Source organism: Nycticebus coucang, chromosome 12 (genome assembly GCF_027406575.1).
Source record: "Nycticebus coucang isolate mNycCou1 chromosome 12, mNycCou1.pri, whole genome shotgun sequence".
Taxonomy (NCBI): domain Eukaryota; kingdom Metazoa; phylum Chordata; class Mammalia; order Primates; family Lorisidae; genus Nycticebus; species Nycticebus coucang.
In genome coordinates this window covers 90,081,297-90,097,696 of record NC_069791.1, presented here as the reverse complement: position 1 = coordinate 90,097,696, position 16,400 = coordinate 90,081,297, and the positions used below count along the sequence as shown (strand labels likewise).

Below are 16,400 nucleotides of genomic sequence, written 5' to 3'. Positions count from 1 at the left end.
TTGTGTTAAGACATTTATATTCTACATTTACTAAGTTTCACATGTATCCTTGTAAGATGCACCGCAGGTGTAATTCCACCAATCACCCTCCCTCTGCCCATCCTCCACCCTTCCTTCCCTCTTCCCCTTCCCCACATTCTTATATTATAACTGGGTTATAGCTTTCATATGAAAGCCATAAATTAGTTTCATAGTAGGGCTGAGTACATTGGATACCTTTTCTTCCATTCTTGAGATACTTTGCTAAGAAGAATATGTTCCAGCTCCATCCATGTAAACATGAAAGAGGTAAAGTCTCCATCTTTTTTAAGGCTGCATAATATTGCATGGTGTACATATACCACACTTTGTTAATCCATTAGTGGATCAATGGGCACTTGGGCTTTTTCTATGACTTAGCAATTATGAATTGGGATGCAATAAACATTCTGGTACAAATATCGTTGTTATAATGTGATTTTTGGTCTTCTAGGTATATACCTAGTAGAGAAATTATAGGATTGAGTGGAAGATCTATTTTTAGATCTCTGAGTGTTCTCCAAACAGCTTTCCAAAAGGAATGTATTAATTTGCATTCCCACCAGCAGTGTAGAAGTGTTCCCTTTTCCCCACATCCACGCCAACATCTCTGGTCTTGGGATTTTGTGATATGAGCTAACCTTACTAGAGTTAGATGATATCTCAAACTAGTTTTGATTTGCATTTCTCTGATGATTAAGGATGATGAGCATTTTTTCATATGTCTGTAGGCCATGTGCCTGTCTACTTCAGAGAAGTTTCTCTTAAAGTCCCTTGCCCAGCCTGAGATGGGATCTCTTGCTCTTTTCTTGCTAATACGTTTGAGTTCTCTGTGAATCCTGGATATGAAACCTTTATTGGACACATAACCTGCAAATATCTTCTCCCATTCTGAGGGCTGTCTGCTTGCTTTACTTACTATGTTCTTGGCTGTGCAGAAACTTTTTAGTTTGAAGAGGTCCCAGTAGTGTATTTTTGAAGCTGCTTCAATTGCCTGAAGGGGGTCCTCCTCAGAAAATATTCACCCAGATGGATTTCTTCAAGAGTTTTCCCTGCACTCTTTTCTAGTATTTTTATAGTTTCATGTCTTAAGTTTAAATCTTTAATCTAGTAAGAGTCTATCTTAGTTAATGGTGACAGGTGTGGGTTCCGTTTCAATCTTCTACAGGTTGTCAGCCAGTTCACCCAGCACCATTTGTTAAATAGGGAGTCTGTTCCCAACTGAATGTTTTTAATTGGCTTGTCAAAGATCAAATAACGGTAAGTAGCTGGGTTCATCTCTTGGTTCTGTATTCTGTTCCATACATCTACCTCTCTGTTTTTGTGCCAGTACCAAGCTGTTTTGAGCACTATGGATTTATAGTATAGTCTGAGGTCTGGTAGCATGATTCCTCCTGCTTTGTTTTTATTTCTGAGTAATGTCTTGTCTATTCGAGGTATTTTCTGATTCCATATAAAACAAAGTACTATTTTTTCAAGACCTTTAAAGTATGACAGTGGAGCTTTAATAGGGATTGCATTAAAATTGTATATTGCTTTCGGTAGTGTGGACATTTTAACCATGTTGATTTTTCCCAACCATGAGCATGATATGTTTTTCCATTTGTTAACATTTTCAGCTGTTACTTTTCTTAGATTTTCATAGTTCTCTTTATAGAGATCTTTCTAGTCCTTTGATAAATAAACTCCCAAATATTTCATCTTCTTTGGCACTACAGTGAATGGAATAGAGTCCTTAACTGTTTTTTCAGCTTGACTATTGTTGGTATATATAAAGGCTACCAATTTATAAATGTTGATTTGTAACCTGAGACGCTGCTGTATTCCTTGATCACTTCTGAGAGTTTTGTAGTAGAATCCCTGGTGTTTTCCAGATATACAATCATACCATCTGTGTAGAGCAAAAGTTTGATCTCTTCTGACCCTATATGGATACACTCAATCACCTTTTCTTCCCTATAGCGATGGCTAAAACTCATTACAATGCGAAAGAGCAGTGGAGACAATGGGCAACCTTGCCTGGTTCCTGATCTGAGTGGAAATTATTTCAATTTAACTCCATTCAATATGATATGGGCTGTGGGTTTGCTGTACATGACCTCTATCAGTTTAAGAAATGTCCCTTCTATACCAATTTCCTTAAGTGTTATGATCATGAAGGGATGCTGGATGTTATCAAAAGCTTTTTCTGCATCAATTGAGAACATCATATGGTCTTTGTTTTTTAATTTGTTTATGTGCTGAATTATACTTATAGATTTACGTATTGAACCAGCCTTGAGACCCTAGGATAAAACTGACTTTGTCATGATGTATAATTTGTTTGATGTGCTGCTGGATTCTGTTTATTAGGATCTTGTTGAATATTTTTGCATCAATATTCATTAGTGATATTGGTCTATAGTTTTTTTTTCTTGTTGAGTCTTTTCCTGGAAGGTGATGTTTGCTTCATAGAACGTGTTCAGTAGTATTCCTTCTTTTTCTATATTTTGGAACAAGTTGAGTAATATAGGTACTAGTTCCTTTTTAAAGGTTTGGTAGAATTCTGACGTGAAGCCATCTGGTCCCACACTTTTCTTTTTAGGGAGGTTTTGTATGGTTGATGCTATTTCAGAACTTGATATAGGCCTGTTCAACATTTCCACTTGATTCGGGCTAAGTCTTGGAAGGTGATGTGCTTCCACGTATTGGCAAATTTCCTTCAGATTTTCATATTTCTGAAAATAAATTTTTTGTAATATTCATTAAGGATTTTTTGAATTTCTGATGAGTCTGTTGTTATTTGGCCTTTGTCATTTCTGATTGATGGAATTAGAGATTTTACTTTTTTTTTCCTGGTTAGGTTAGCCAAAGGTTTATCTATTTTATTGACCTTTCATAAAAACAACTGTTTGATTTATTGATCTGTTGTATAATCCTTTGGTTTCAATTTCATTTAATTCTGCTCTAATTTTGGTTATTTCTTTTCTTCTACTGGGTTTGGCATTGGAATGTTCTTCCTTTTCCAGTTGCTTGAGATGTCCCATTAAGTTGTTAACTTACTCTCTTTCTGTTCCCTTGAGGAAGGCTTGCAGTGATATCAATTTCCCTCTTAGGACTGCCTTTGTAGTATCACAGAGATTCTGATAATTCGTGTTTTCATTGTCATTTTTTTCCAGAAATTTGGCATTTTCCTTCTTAATCTCATCTCTGACCGAGCTATCATTCAGCATAAGGTTATTTAACTTCCATGTTTTTGTATGAGTATGCAGATTCCTTTTGTTACTGAGTTCGACTTTTATTCCATGGTGGTCCGAAAAGATGCAAGGAATAATTTCTATTCCTTTAAATTTACAGAGGTTAGACTTGTGTCCTAACATGTGATTGATTCTGGAATATGTTCCATGGGCTGATGAGAAGAATGTGTATTCAGTTTGCTTGGAATGAAATGTTCTGTAGATTTCGGTTAAATCCAAATGTTGGATAATTAGATTTAAATCTAAAATTTCTTTGCTGAGCTTCTTATTGGAGGATCTATCCAACACCGCCAAAGAAGTGTTGAAATCTCTGAGTATTATGGAGCAGGAGGAAATCAAGTTGTTCATGTCTGTTAGAGTTTCTCTTATAAATTGAGCTGCATTCTGATTGGGTGCAAAATATTAATAATTGAAATCTCATCATATTGAGTATTACCCTTAACAAATATGAAGTGACCATTCTTATCCTTCCTTACTTTTGTTGGTTGAAAGCCTATTGTATCTGCAAATAGAATTGCAACACCTGCTTTTTTCTGATTTCCATTTGCCTGAAATATGGACGACCATTCTTTCACCCTGAGTCTGTATTTATCTTTTAAGGTAAGATGAGATTATTGTATGAAGCAGATATCTGGCCTGAGTTTTTGTATCCAGTCAGCCAATCTGTGCCTCTTTAGAGAACAGTTTAAGCCATTCACATTAATGGAGAATATCGATAAGCCTGGTAAAATTTGAGGAATCGAGTTTTTCAAAAGTCCAGTGGACATTTTTAATCCTTTCACCACTTGTGGAAGTTGCAGTATGATCAAAAGTTTCTGAGTGAGTTTGCTTTTTTGGTAGAGGATTGTGCTAGTCATTATGGAGGATAGGTCTGAGAATATCCTGAAGAGCTGGTTTGGTTATGGCAAATTTCTTCAACATGTGAATGTCATTAAAGTTGTTAATTTCTCCATCATAAATGAAACTCAGTTTAGCTTGATACAGGATCCCGGGTTGAATGTTATTTTGTTTTAGGAGATTAAAAGTCAATGACCACCCACTTCTGGCTTAAAAAGTTTCAGCAGAGAAATCTGCAGTCATTCCAATATTCTTCCCTTTGTAGGTTATGGTTTTCTTAAGTCTGGCTGCTTTCAGAATTTTCTCCTTCATATTAACTTTAGTGAAGTTAATTATGATGTGTCTGGGGGATGTCTTATTCAGATTAAGTCATGATGGGGTTCTGAAACTGTCTGCTAGCTGAATTTCAGAATCTCTTGGCATGTCTGAAAAATTCTTTTTCACAATTTTATGGAGAAGAGTCTCTATGTCTTGCAAAGCCAATTCATCGCTTTCAGGGATTCCAATGAAGCAGATATTACCATTCTTCAAATTATCCCAGAGCTCTCTGAGATAATGATCTGTTTTTGCTCTCCATTTCTCTTCCTCTTTTAGAGTTTGGGAGCATTCAAAGGCTTTGTCTTCAATGTCAGAACTCCTTTCTTCACTCTGTTACTCAGGGATTCAACTGTATTTTTCAGATCTTTGAGGGCTGCAAATTCTTGCTTAAATGTGTCAAAATCTTTGGTGGTTTTGTCTTTAAATTTGTTGAATTCTTGAAACAACTTTTGAATTGCTCCTTGAATTTCTAATTCCAACTTTTCCTCCATTCTATTAATCTTGTTTGCAATCCAAATTCTGAATTTAATTTCTGACATCTCAGCCATCTGTTTATGAATGGGATCTTCAGTTACATCTGCCATATCTTTCCTTGGGTGGGGGTGGGGGGGTTGATCTACTCTGGTTATTCATGTTATCAGAGTTTTTCTGCTGATTCCACCCCATGTTTATTTTACACCATTTGACTAGATGAGTTAATAAAGAAACTTGGGTTCGGGGCTCCAGGAGTAGTGATTAACCAGCCCTTTTCCCCAAAGCTGCGACTGGTGTCTGTACCTTTTTCCCTGGAGCTTTGCCAAGGACCCGTACAGTGCTACAGCCTGAGAAACTGGGGACCTGCTTGGTGTGGTGGGACTAAGTGGCTCTGTCTTGTTTTCAGCTGTTGTCTGTCTGACCCTAGTAAAACATTTACTCTGGGTTGAAGTCTCAGCTGTGGAGAAATACCAGCAATTAACTCACCCCACACCCCATGGGCAACAATTGGAAAAGGAAAATCAAACCTTCCTACAACCACATACCCAGGGTACCACTTGGATAGTCCTCGGGCCATTGGCTCAGTTCAAAATGTCCAAATCAATTGTCTCAGTCAGCACCTGTCTCATGTTGCAGAGTTTAAAAGGTCTCTGGCAACTAGACTGCAGGGGTCTGCTGACAACTCAAATATGACTTTCTCCAGTGCTCCATGAGGTCAGGAGGACTCACCCCACAAACAGATTAGTCTGGGAGGGTTGATGCCTCTTTTCCACCTTGTACCTCTGTCACACCCAGTCACTGATAACCCTGCAGGTCTGTGACCCAGTTGCCTCCAGTGAGCAGATACTCCCGGGGTTTGCACCTGCCTAAATCATAAGGAGATCTATGTCTCCTCAGCCAGGCCACTGTTCTCTGCCACCATCCGGCAGGGAGAGGTGAAGCCTGACAACCTCAGGTGCTTAATGGAGGCTGGGGCTGTTCACTCAGTTCCAACCCTGCCCCTAATTGATGTTAGTGACAGAACAGAACAACTCTGCACAATTTGTTCTGTCCCGGCTAAATTCCCCTGTAGAAGGGAAGCTGTTTTGAATTCACAGAACCTGTGCTTCAGGCCCTGTCTGTGCTGCTGTCCAGTCTCAGTTGTAGTTTGTATTTGCAGCCTGGTTACCTGTCAGTTCCAGCCTCTGCTTGCCCTCCTTTGTCTAGGCTGATGATCTCCTGAGGGCCCGGTGCGTCTTAGGCTCAATAAAGTGGTCCTCTGGGTCAGCCCCACCCTGGGAGTCTGCCAGCTCTGCACATGCATTTTCTAGTCCCCACACTCCACCCATGCCGATACAGCCTCAGGCAAGCCCTTTACTCATGGGGCCTGTGTTTCCATCCCAAATCTGTTCTGCCAGTGGTTCCACCTGAGAAGATGTCCGGCCTCCTCTGGTGACCCAGAGAGACGGGGGTGTGACTCTGGAATATCCAGGGGTGAGCCCTATTGTTGCCAAAAACACCTGCTGCTCTGTGCCTCAGGGCACCGCAGCTCCTGCGTGGTTCCCTCTCAGTGGACCGTCCTCTCCTCACTCCTGTGCCACAGAATCAGCACTGACCAGCAGCAGTCCATGCCCTGTCCACACCTATTGAGAAAATACCCAAGAATCTGGACTCCTGGGGCATAGGCTTCCAGACTTCAGACCTCTGTGTGAGAGTGGAGGGGAGTGCCGGGCACTCATAATTGCAGGTAGAGAATATATATAGTTTTATGCCTGGCAGGAGAGTGCCATGGCACCCTGGTAGGGGAAGTAGGTCCAGAGAGACTGTTTAGACAGTCTCTCCCATGGAATACAATGATAGGACTTTTGAACTCTGTTTATTTGTTAATGGGGTATTCCAAGCCATTCTCATGGGGGAGGGGACTCCCATCCACTTGATGATGGATTTTGTACCTTTTTTTTGTATCCTTGGGGTTGCAGCTCACCTCAGCAGGGTTGATGTGCGTTCTTCAACCTTCTCTCTGGCACAGTTCTAATCTGCCAGGTTACTTGCTAAATTTCTGTCCTTTAATTCTCCCTTCTGGATGGGAGCCTCTGTGAAAGCTGGCTTCAGTCAGCCATCTTGTCTCTGCCCCTTGGTTTGTATTTTTTCTAATGTTTTTACTTGTTTATGTGAGAGTTGAGGTTATGTCCTATTAACACCACCAGGACCAGGAATTAAACTCACCTTTACTTATTATAGGTATTTCCAATGGATTTGTAATTTTTGTTTGCCAGATTATTTAAGGATATTAAAGATGTCATTTTATAATAACAGGATCTGGTTGCTCTTGTTTCCACTGAGAAATCATTTCATTTTTATCATTAACCTCCTATGTGTTTATATGTCTTTTTCTTTCATTGTTTTTAAGACTTCTTTAGTTTTTATCTTTAGAAATTTATATATGCCATATTTGGGTATAATTTTCTTTTTGTTTAACATGCATGAGATTTTATAAGGTTTGGGGTTCATGGGTTGATTTTTTAAATACATTTTTAATGAAACAATTATCTGACATTATCTCTTCAGATATTTCCTCCTCTTCTGGTACTTGTTACTCATGTTAAACATTTTACTATTTTCACATACATCTTGGATTCTTCTCTTAAATTGTGCTTCCTTTTTGTGTCTCAGTTTTTATCATTTTTAATGATCTATTTTCATTTTTATTGCTTCTTTTTTGTCTTCTGTCTAGTCTGCTTTTAAAATCTTTGAATGAATTCTTCATTTGTTATATATTTTTCTAGTTTTTCTATTTGTTTCTTTTTCTATAGTTTCATTAATCTGTAGAAATTGTGCATCTATTTATACCATGTTTTTCTTCATTTCTGTTAGATTATTTAATATAGTTATCAAGGTTATTTTAAGGTCTTCATCTCATAATTTCTACACCTGGGCCAGTCTCTATGTTGGCATATTTTTCCATCATATTTAGGGTTATACTTTTTTGTTTCTTTGCATGTTTTGTAATTTTTATCATATCACTGATGTGAATAAAATGATACTTCAGTGTTTTCACAACATCCTGGAGTGCCCTTGGGGTATTTTTTTTCTCTGCTACCCTAGAGGACCCCTACATTCAGAAAGTCAGTAAAGTAAGTACCTGGAGACACAAGGTACTTTAGGAGTTTTCTTCACTTCTCTGAGGGAAGGAATTTTTATCTGATTTTTTTACTGTCTGGAATATAATAGGTACCCAATAATGAATATTAATGTCATTCTCTTACATTTCAGTATTAATAGGATGAGAAGCCAGATGACAGAGACTTTCATACTATCTTCACTTATCTTGTCATATAATCCAGATCATATCAGTCCCTAAGAAAAATAATGAAACTATAAAGAAATATTTATTAGATTCTCAAATGATTTGTGACATGCCCAATCTTCTTCTCACTCACCAAGCCAGGGAAACTCTAATACAGTCTCACAAGAGTATGGGAAATGCAAAATTGTTTTATTTGTTTCTCTAAATGGTTTTTCTCAGGTGTGGGATACCACATAGTTATGGTGAAGGAACCTAACTGTAATGTTGAAGAAATCTCAAAATTGATTCAATATTATACACCATCAGCTACTTTGGAGAACAATGTTGGAACTGAATTATCATTTATTCTACCCAAAGAGTATGCACACAGGTATGGATACTGAGAGCTAAATGGGTGATTTCTAGATAGCAAGAAATCATTGTTACTTTCCCTAGTTAATTCAGGCTTGGCAAGGAGAGTTATTTGGCAAGCAAAGTCCTGTTATAGCTGTCACTTGCACTAAAGTTAGAAATATCTCCTAATGACTGTAGCTTCCTGAGGCTAATTGGTGGTAACTGCCAGTATATTGTTGTAAAAGTAAAAATTACTCCTGGTGAATAGAGTGAAGGGAAATATTAAGATATTGAGAGGAAAAAAGTAAGATGGCTTGGATGTTGGCTCTTGGAGTCACGATGACAAGAAGCCAGGGGAAATAGGTAGTTTGAATTATTTGAATTAAAGAATTATTCCTCAAAGAGAGTTGAAAAGATAACTTTTCCTAAGAAAACTATCCTAAAACAAAAAACAAATAAACAAACAAAAATGAGATGGAAACAAAGTATATTTATCAGCGAGCTCTTTGTTTGATATTTTTATCTTATTGCCATATACAAGTACTTGCTTTGGTATTCCCAGGATCAAACCAGCTGTCATGTTCATAAAGAATATGAAGGTTATTAATTTCTCCTTTTCCAGGAAAAAGAGCAATGTGTCATAAAGAAGAAAGAGAAGGAAAAGGAAGTGCACTATTTGAGTTTTGTTTATTTTGTAAATTGGAAAGTTATTAAGAAGCAGCAGCATGAGAGTGAAATTAAACCAAGACCTTAGTTATAAACAGGAATGAAAGAATAAATATAATAAATAATGGGAGATAACATTCTATGTATTTTTCCCAAAAATACAAAGTAGTTGATTCATTCATAAATAAATGGAAATCTTCATACATAAACTTGGTACCATAGCCCAAGGTGATAGCAATGATCCACCTGGAGCTACAGACTCTATCTGAAAGAGATACACAGATAAAGTCCTTACATAAATTTATCACCCTATCTGCTTGTTCTGACATGTACACAAATAAAATTTTCAGGCAAGATGAGTAACATCATGTACTTATGTTAAGGTTATGTCTAAAACAAGAAATGGAAGGATTTAGAAGCAGATGATGTTTTATCATAGCTTCTTACTAATCATTTGGACTGAAGAAGAAAATAGGAAGAAGTTCCAAGAGGTGAACAACTAATTGTAGACTTCTGGACAATAAATCTAGATATGGAATGGTAGACTCATTACAGAATAAAATGAAAAATATGAATTTGGGGAAAAATATGTTTGCTCAGAATTCAGTTTTCTCTAACAAGGAGAGTGTTAAACTGATAAATGGGTGGAAGAAAATTATAAGAAAAGTAAATACCTACAAATCTATTTATTTTAGAATATAACATGAAACATGAAATTATGGTTTAATTATTTTATTCCTTTCCAGCTAAAATTTTGATAGCTAACAGTAATTGAGCACTTACTTTTTCCCAGACATTGCTCTAATTTGTCTGAATAAATAATATGAAAGAAAACAAGTGATGTTTAATCACATATACCTGTATTCCAATTTATTGAATATATCCTACAAGGGAAGTGATTTTGAAATTTTAAAGCATTGTTATAATTTGTTGTAAAACCATATGAGACTTGTTAGAATGAAAGTTAAGTTGGCAGTAGAATAATATGCAGCACTCTATATGTACCTATGTTGATATATATCTTATATCAGAATGGTGCTACATATCAGGGAATATTTATATGCTTAAAATTCTTGAACTAGGAGGTAGAAATGTATAGGAAAACCAGTGAATGACAATAGAAGGAGAAAGAAACAAGTTATATATTGTGGAACTTGTGAAACCCCTACAAGCTAATAGGAGGTATTCCTGATACAAAGTTTAAGCAAGATTACACAGTAAAGGGAATAATTCAAGTATAGACAAAAGACTTGTCTTATTTACCTCAAAGTAAGTCTCCTGACATTTTCCTGACTTCTTTTGACAATAATCATACTTCGTAGAAAGATGGAGTAAATGAGAAATAAACTATTACCATAAATCTAATTCTGCTAGTCAAGAAAATGGTGGTTGAAGGGGAAAAAACAGATGTCAGATACCTTTGGAGAATTTACCATACCATGATAGACTCATGGCATCAAAGAAGGAAGGAACTTGGTATTTCAGACACATAACAAAATTTTAAGGCATATAGAAAAGCAAGATTCCACGACATGACCTTTTGAAAGGAAAGATTACTCAAGAGTATTTGGAAGCTTCAAAAAGGAAATTCTGACTATAAGATCTCAAGTGTAAAGAAAATAGAACAATACCTAAAATCCATTAAATAAGAGAGACTTATACATAATAGCATCAGACAGTTACCACCTCCAATGTGTTTTTCAATGAAGTTTTTAAAGTAGTAACATCATTCTTTTTTTTTTTATATGAGTTTGGTGTGTCTTGAGCAAGGTTGGCTCCTTAGCAAAGTTGGAAAGCTATATGTGGGTCATAAAAATATATGTCGTAGAGCAAAAATGGAGCTAGCACTACATATTTGATATCAGGGCCAGCAGGTTAATTAGGAAAAAATAGAAAGGAAATTAAATATGAACATGATAGATCCAGATGAAATCTTATGGAATGAGTTCTGCTTTGGAAGTGCCTCTTTTCAAGTGACTTGATTTCTTCTTCTAGTTTTGCATCCACTTTTATTAAAGGTCTGGGATTTTGTGGTTGGGATATAGCAAAAGAAAAAGAAAAATCTAAAATTATATCTTGACCAAGAACATCAAGGGAAAGAAGCTTCAATGCTGTCATCAAACAAGCAGAATTCCTCAACTCTTACTTGGATTCCATCTTTTTGTTCAAAGAAAATTGAAAATTGTCTTTTAATTTGAAAGAACAAACAAAAAAAAAGGAGAGATTTTCAGGGTGATGCTCATGGCTGCAAATAAGTTCCAGATTCCAAGCTATGATGAAGTACATATGAGCCTCTCAAATCACTATAAAATAATTGTAGAAGAATAAATTTTAAAGTGAAATAACATTATCACAAATAAGGAGAATATATAAAATGTGCTTATTTTACCTTTTTACAAGTGATATGATGATTTGTAAGTTTAGAAAGACTAAATCAAATAGTAACAAGTGACATGCATTGAAATCAAACATAGGCCCATTTATCTCCAAAACCTATGCTTTTCCATCTGTATCATAATGTTAGAAAACTGGAGGCAGGCCAGTCTCATTTTAATTTTAAACTCCACACATTGGAACCAATAATCCCAAGGTTGATTATCAGGGATGGGAGAAATACTAGAAAGAGAGCTTGGAAATCACTGAATCAGGCAGAATCATGTCTCAGTCTTAGAATTTCCTCTTGAAATTATGTATGATTACAAGTTAGTGCTGGACAAATAAGTACATTTTTATAAAGGTGGGAGAAAAAGAATGGACTATAGGAAAGGTACTGCATTTTTGGAAGAATAGAATCATAGTGAGAAATCATAATGAAATGCCAACCCTGAAAATAAATATACTGCAAAAATAGAAAACTTTTGAAATTTTCCTTTAAGGTTTCAATCAAATCAAAGTAAACACTGAATCTAGATCAAGCAGGTCTGAAGAGGAAAAATGAGACAAAAAGATAAAATTCCTGATTGGCTACAAGAAAAACTGATCATGTAATTACAGCAGAAAATAGTAGGATTGATTAAAGAGAAGACTATGTCAAAAACCTCTACCAGAAATATGAGCAAAATTATAAAGAATAAGAAGAGAGCATTACATTACCACTATACATGCACCAAAATGTCAAAAACTAAAAAGACAGACTATAGTGTGTGAACAAAGAAATTGTATCTAATTGCTCATAAAGTTTAAAATGGTAAAACTGCTTTGTAAAATATCTGGTCATTTCCCCTAAGCCAAATATGTTTTTATCCTATGCTCCTATTATTTTACTTCTAGTATATATCTAGAAGACACAGGTTTCATCAAAAGACACATAAAAGGACTCAGCACCCATAGCACAGTGGTATGGCGCTGGCCACATGCACCGAGAATGGCAGGTTTGAACCCAGCCTGGGCCAGCTAAACGACAACTACAACAACAAAAAAAAATAACCAGGCGTTGCGGTGGGCGCCTGTAGTCCCAGCCACCTGGGAGGCTGAGGCAAAAGAATTGCTTAAGCCCAAGGTTTTGAGGTTGCTATAAGCTGTGACACCATGGTACTCTACCAAGGGCAACTTAGTGAGATTCTGTCTTAAAAAAATAAAAATAAAAAAAGACATATAAAAGAATATTCACATTCACAGCCACTTTACTCATAATAGCTCTAAAAACAAAAGCAACCAAAATGTCCATTGGTAGGAATATGAATGATTATTACTCAGCAATATAAAAGAATGAACTAGTGGTATACACAACATGAAGAAATCTCACAGGCGGTATGTTGGGCAAAAAAGTACAGACTGTCAGGTGTCTTTTATATGAAGTTTAAGAAAAGGTAAAGCTAATCTTTACTTATAGAATCCTAAAAAACATATATTGTATGTGTGTATGTGCATGGTGAGGAGATTGTTGACTAGGAAGGAGCATGCTGAAATCTCCTTGTGAGACGCTGGAAATGTTCTTTATCTTATTTGGATGTTACCCGCATCCATTCATATGTAAAAATTCATTTGTAATTAGTGATCTTTTTTTCTTTTCTTTTCTTTTCTTTTTTTTTTTTTTTTTGAGACAGAGCCTCACTCTATCATCCTGGGCAGAGTGCCATGGAGTCATCATAGTTCACAGCAACTTCAAACTCCTGGGTTCAAGTGATCCTCCTACCTCAGCTTCCCCAGTAGCTGAGAATACAGGTGGACATCACAATCCTGGCTAATTCTCTATTTTTTTGTAGACACAGGGAAGGTCCCACTCTTTCTCAGGCTGGTCATTAGATATTTTATTTTATTTATTTTCTAAGATATAATACATATAAAGTACATTAATTACAGCACTGTGGGAGGCCAAGGTGGGTGGATTGCTTGAGCTCTGGAATTGAGACCAGCCTGAGCAAGAGCAAGACCCCGTCTCTACCAAAAAAAAAGAAAGAAAGAAAAACTAGCCAGGCATAGTAGGGCATGACTATAACCCCAGTTACTCAGGAGGCTGAGGCAACAGGATTGCTTCAGGCCAAAAGTTTGAGGCTACTATGAGCTATGATGAACCTGTGATGATGCCTGCCTTTCACCCAAGTGACTGAGCAAGACTTTGTAATGAAAACATATCTAATTATCAAAAAAATGCAGGTAATTAATGGAGGGAAGTACATCAAATGTTAACAGGAATACATTTCCTTAGAGTGGTCAGTGTTTTTTCTTTTAATATTTTTCTCTAAACCCCCCCAAAGATAATATATATTATCTACATAATATTTATATTTATTGAATATATATGGTACATATAACAAAATGAAACCTACATAATTAGAAAAAAATAGATCTATTGCAGATATATAAATATGTGTTAAAACTTATAGGATTTCTTCATTTGCAAAATGACTGTGAGAAATCTCCATTTTTATTAGATCTTATTCTATTGAATATGTGTACCATTATTCATTAAACTGTTGATGGATATTTAGTTTATTACTACTTTGTGCTATGTTCATGCATTTGAAAGCAGTACAAATACTATGCAGCCTTAAAGAAAGATGGAGACTTTACCTCTTTCATGTTTACATGGATGGAGCTGGAACATATTCTTCTTAGTAAAGTATCCCAAGAATGGAAGAAAAAATACCCAATGTACACAGCCCTACTATGAAACTAATTTGGGACTCTCACATGAAAGCTATAACCCAGCTACAACTTAACAATAGGGGGAAGTGGGAAGGGGGGGTGGGTAGAGGGAGGGGAATCGGTGGGATCACACCTGTGGTGCATATTACAGGGGTATTTGCGAAACTTGGTAAATGTAGAATGTAAATGTTTTGGCACAGTAACTGAGATAACGCCAGAAAGGCTATGTTAACCACTGTGATAAAAATGTGTCAAATGGTTTATGAAGTGAGTGTATGATGCCCCATAATCATATCATTGTATACAGTTATGATTTAATAAAAATAAAAATAAAAAAAAATAAATAGAAAAAAAAGAAAGCAGTACAAAGTTTGATTCTAATTTTGTGCCATATTATGTAAAGCCATTAGAAACAAAAATAAATAATTATGACAAAATATTAACATAATAACGTTGATTACCTATGAGATAGTATTGTGATAATTCTTGTTTTCTATATATATACTGTAGAACCTCTGCGAGTTGACCACTGGAGGACTGTAACAAATTGGTCAACATATGGAGGTGGCCAACATAAGGAACTTCCATTGAGTATACGTGGTGCATGTCCAGTCGACTTACAGAGGTGGCTAATATAGGGAGGTGGTCAACTATGGAGGTTCTACTGTACTTATTTTCTGAAGTTTGTATTATGCACATACATAAATTTAATGACTAAAAGTGTAGAAGAAAGAAAAAGAAGATATAGCTGAAGATATAGGTAAACCCTAATGAAAAGCCATGCTTTGAGAATGAAGAAACATAAGAGGAAATGAACATAAAACACATCAAAGGCTGTCAGGTGGATTATACCTGTCCTATGTAACTCAAAGTGTAAGATTAGAACTACTGTACAAAGCTAGATAGAAATTAAGCTTGAATGTGGAGGATGTTTTGATACATTTTCTAAAAGAGGCAATTTTTAGTTCCCTTAACACTAAGAGTGTGTAAATATAGATTCAACTGAAGTTCACTGGGAAAGTAAAAGAGATAATTTGAAAACTAGAGGCTTCTGACACAAAATAATCTTTCGAACACTATAAGATATTCCCAGGAAAACTGTTCTTTAAAAGTCTTGATGTCTCCACATTATATAGGGCTCTATAGATTTTTCTATATATTTAATTACATGTTTCTTGCTAAGTTTTCAAGTTTTACTGCACTTACTCTATTTTCTGTTTTTAGGTATCTTTTTTTTCCTATTGTGATTTTCTTTTCTTGATTTTCTGAGTAATAAGAACCGTAGCTAAGTGTATGTGTGGTAAGTCAATTCATGTCAACTAGCTAGAGCAATTAACATATGGAGTCTATTGAAAGTTGTGTCAGAGGACCCACAGTACATGTATCCAAGACCTAAGCAGAGCAGATTCACCTGTATTTTCTTTTTTTTTACTTTTAGTTAGGAGAGTAATATGTGTGCATTGTACACAATTCAGAAAATAAACTGCTATAATGATTTATTAGTTTCTTTCTATTTGTCCCACCTTTCTGATTTGTAGAGGTATAAAATTATAATAAGCACTGATATGAAGAATGATCTACATTTTCTTCAGTGCTGAAGGGAAATAAATTTAGCATAATTAGATATAAATAGGAAACCCATCTAGTTTAGTGATAGCTTTTTCTCTTCCTCTTCTACTTCTAGATTTGAAGGTCTGTTTACTTCTCTGGAAGAAGGACAAAAAACTTTGGGCATTGCTAGTTTTGGTGCTTCTGTCACTACCATGGAAGAAGTCTTCCTTAGGTAAGTAACAACATACAGAGAAAAGAAAAACCCTGGAGTGGAAGGACCATTTGACCGTGTTGCCTCCAAATGTTGCCTTGCAGTGAGCAAACCATGAAAACTTCTGAGTTGGGGGTTGCAACTCACATTCTTCAAACAAGACATATTGGGATAAAGTTAAAATAAAATGCTTTGAATTTCTTTTTTAATATAGGGTCAGCCACATGGAAGTTTCAGACAAAAAAATCCAAGCTGCGCAGCCTCCTTCCCAGAGGAGCAAATTCTCCACTGGGAACCAGAATAGAAATGTGTCAAGAAACACTGCGAGTTCAGATTCTTCCATTCTAAATGAAAGCCCAACTATTAAGTTTAATACTGGGGT

The 16,400-nt window shown here is 36.0% G+C and overlaps 1 protein-coding gene across 1 annotated transcript in view; it reads left to right on the top strand.

Moving 5' to 3' along the window:
• LOC128562024 (phospholipid-transporting ATPase ABCA3-like) overlaps positions 1 to 16,400 on the top strand; it is a 222,445-nt gene that overhangs the window by 130,685 nt on the left and 75,360 nt on the right. Inside the window, exons 15-17 of the mRNA XM_053556640.1 lie at positions 8,389 to 8,539; positions 15,941 to 16,039; positions 16,233 to 16,398. Of these exons, the coding sequence (XP_053412615.1) occupies positions 8,389 to 8,539; positions 15,941 to 16,039; positions 16,233 to 16,398 (416 nt within the window). The remainder of the gene's footprint in view (positions 1 to 8,388; positions 8,540 to 15,940; positions 16,040 to 16,232; positions 16,399 to 16,400) is intronic.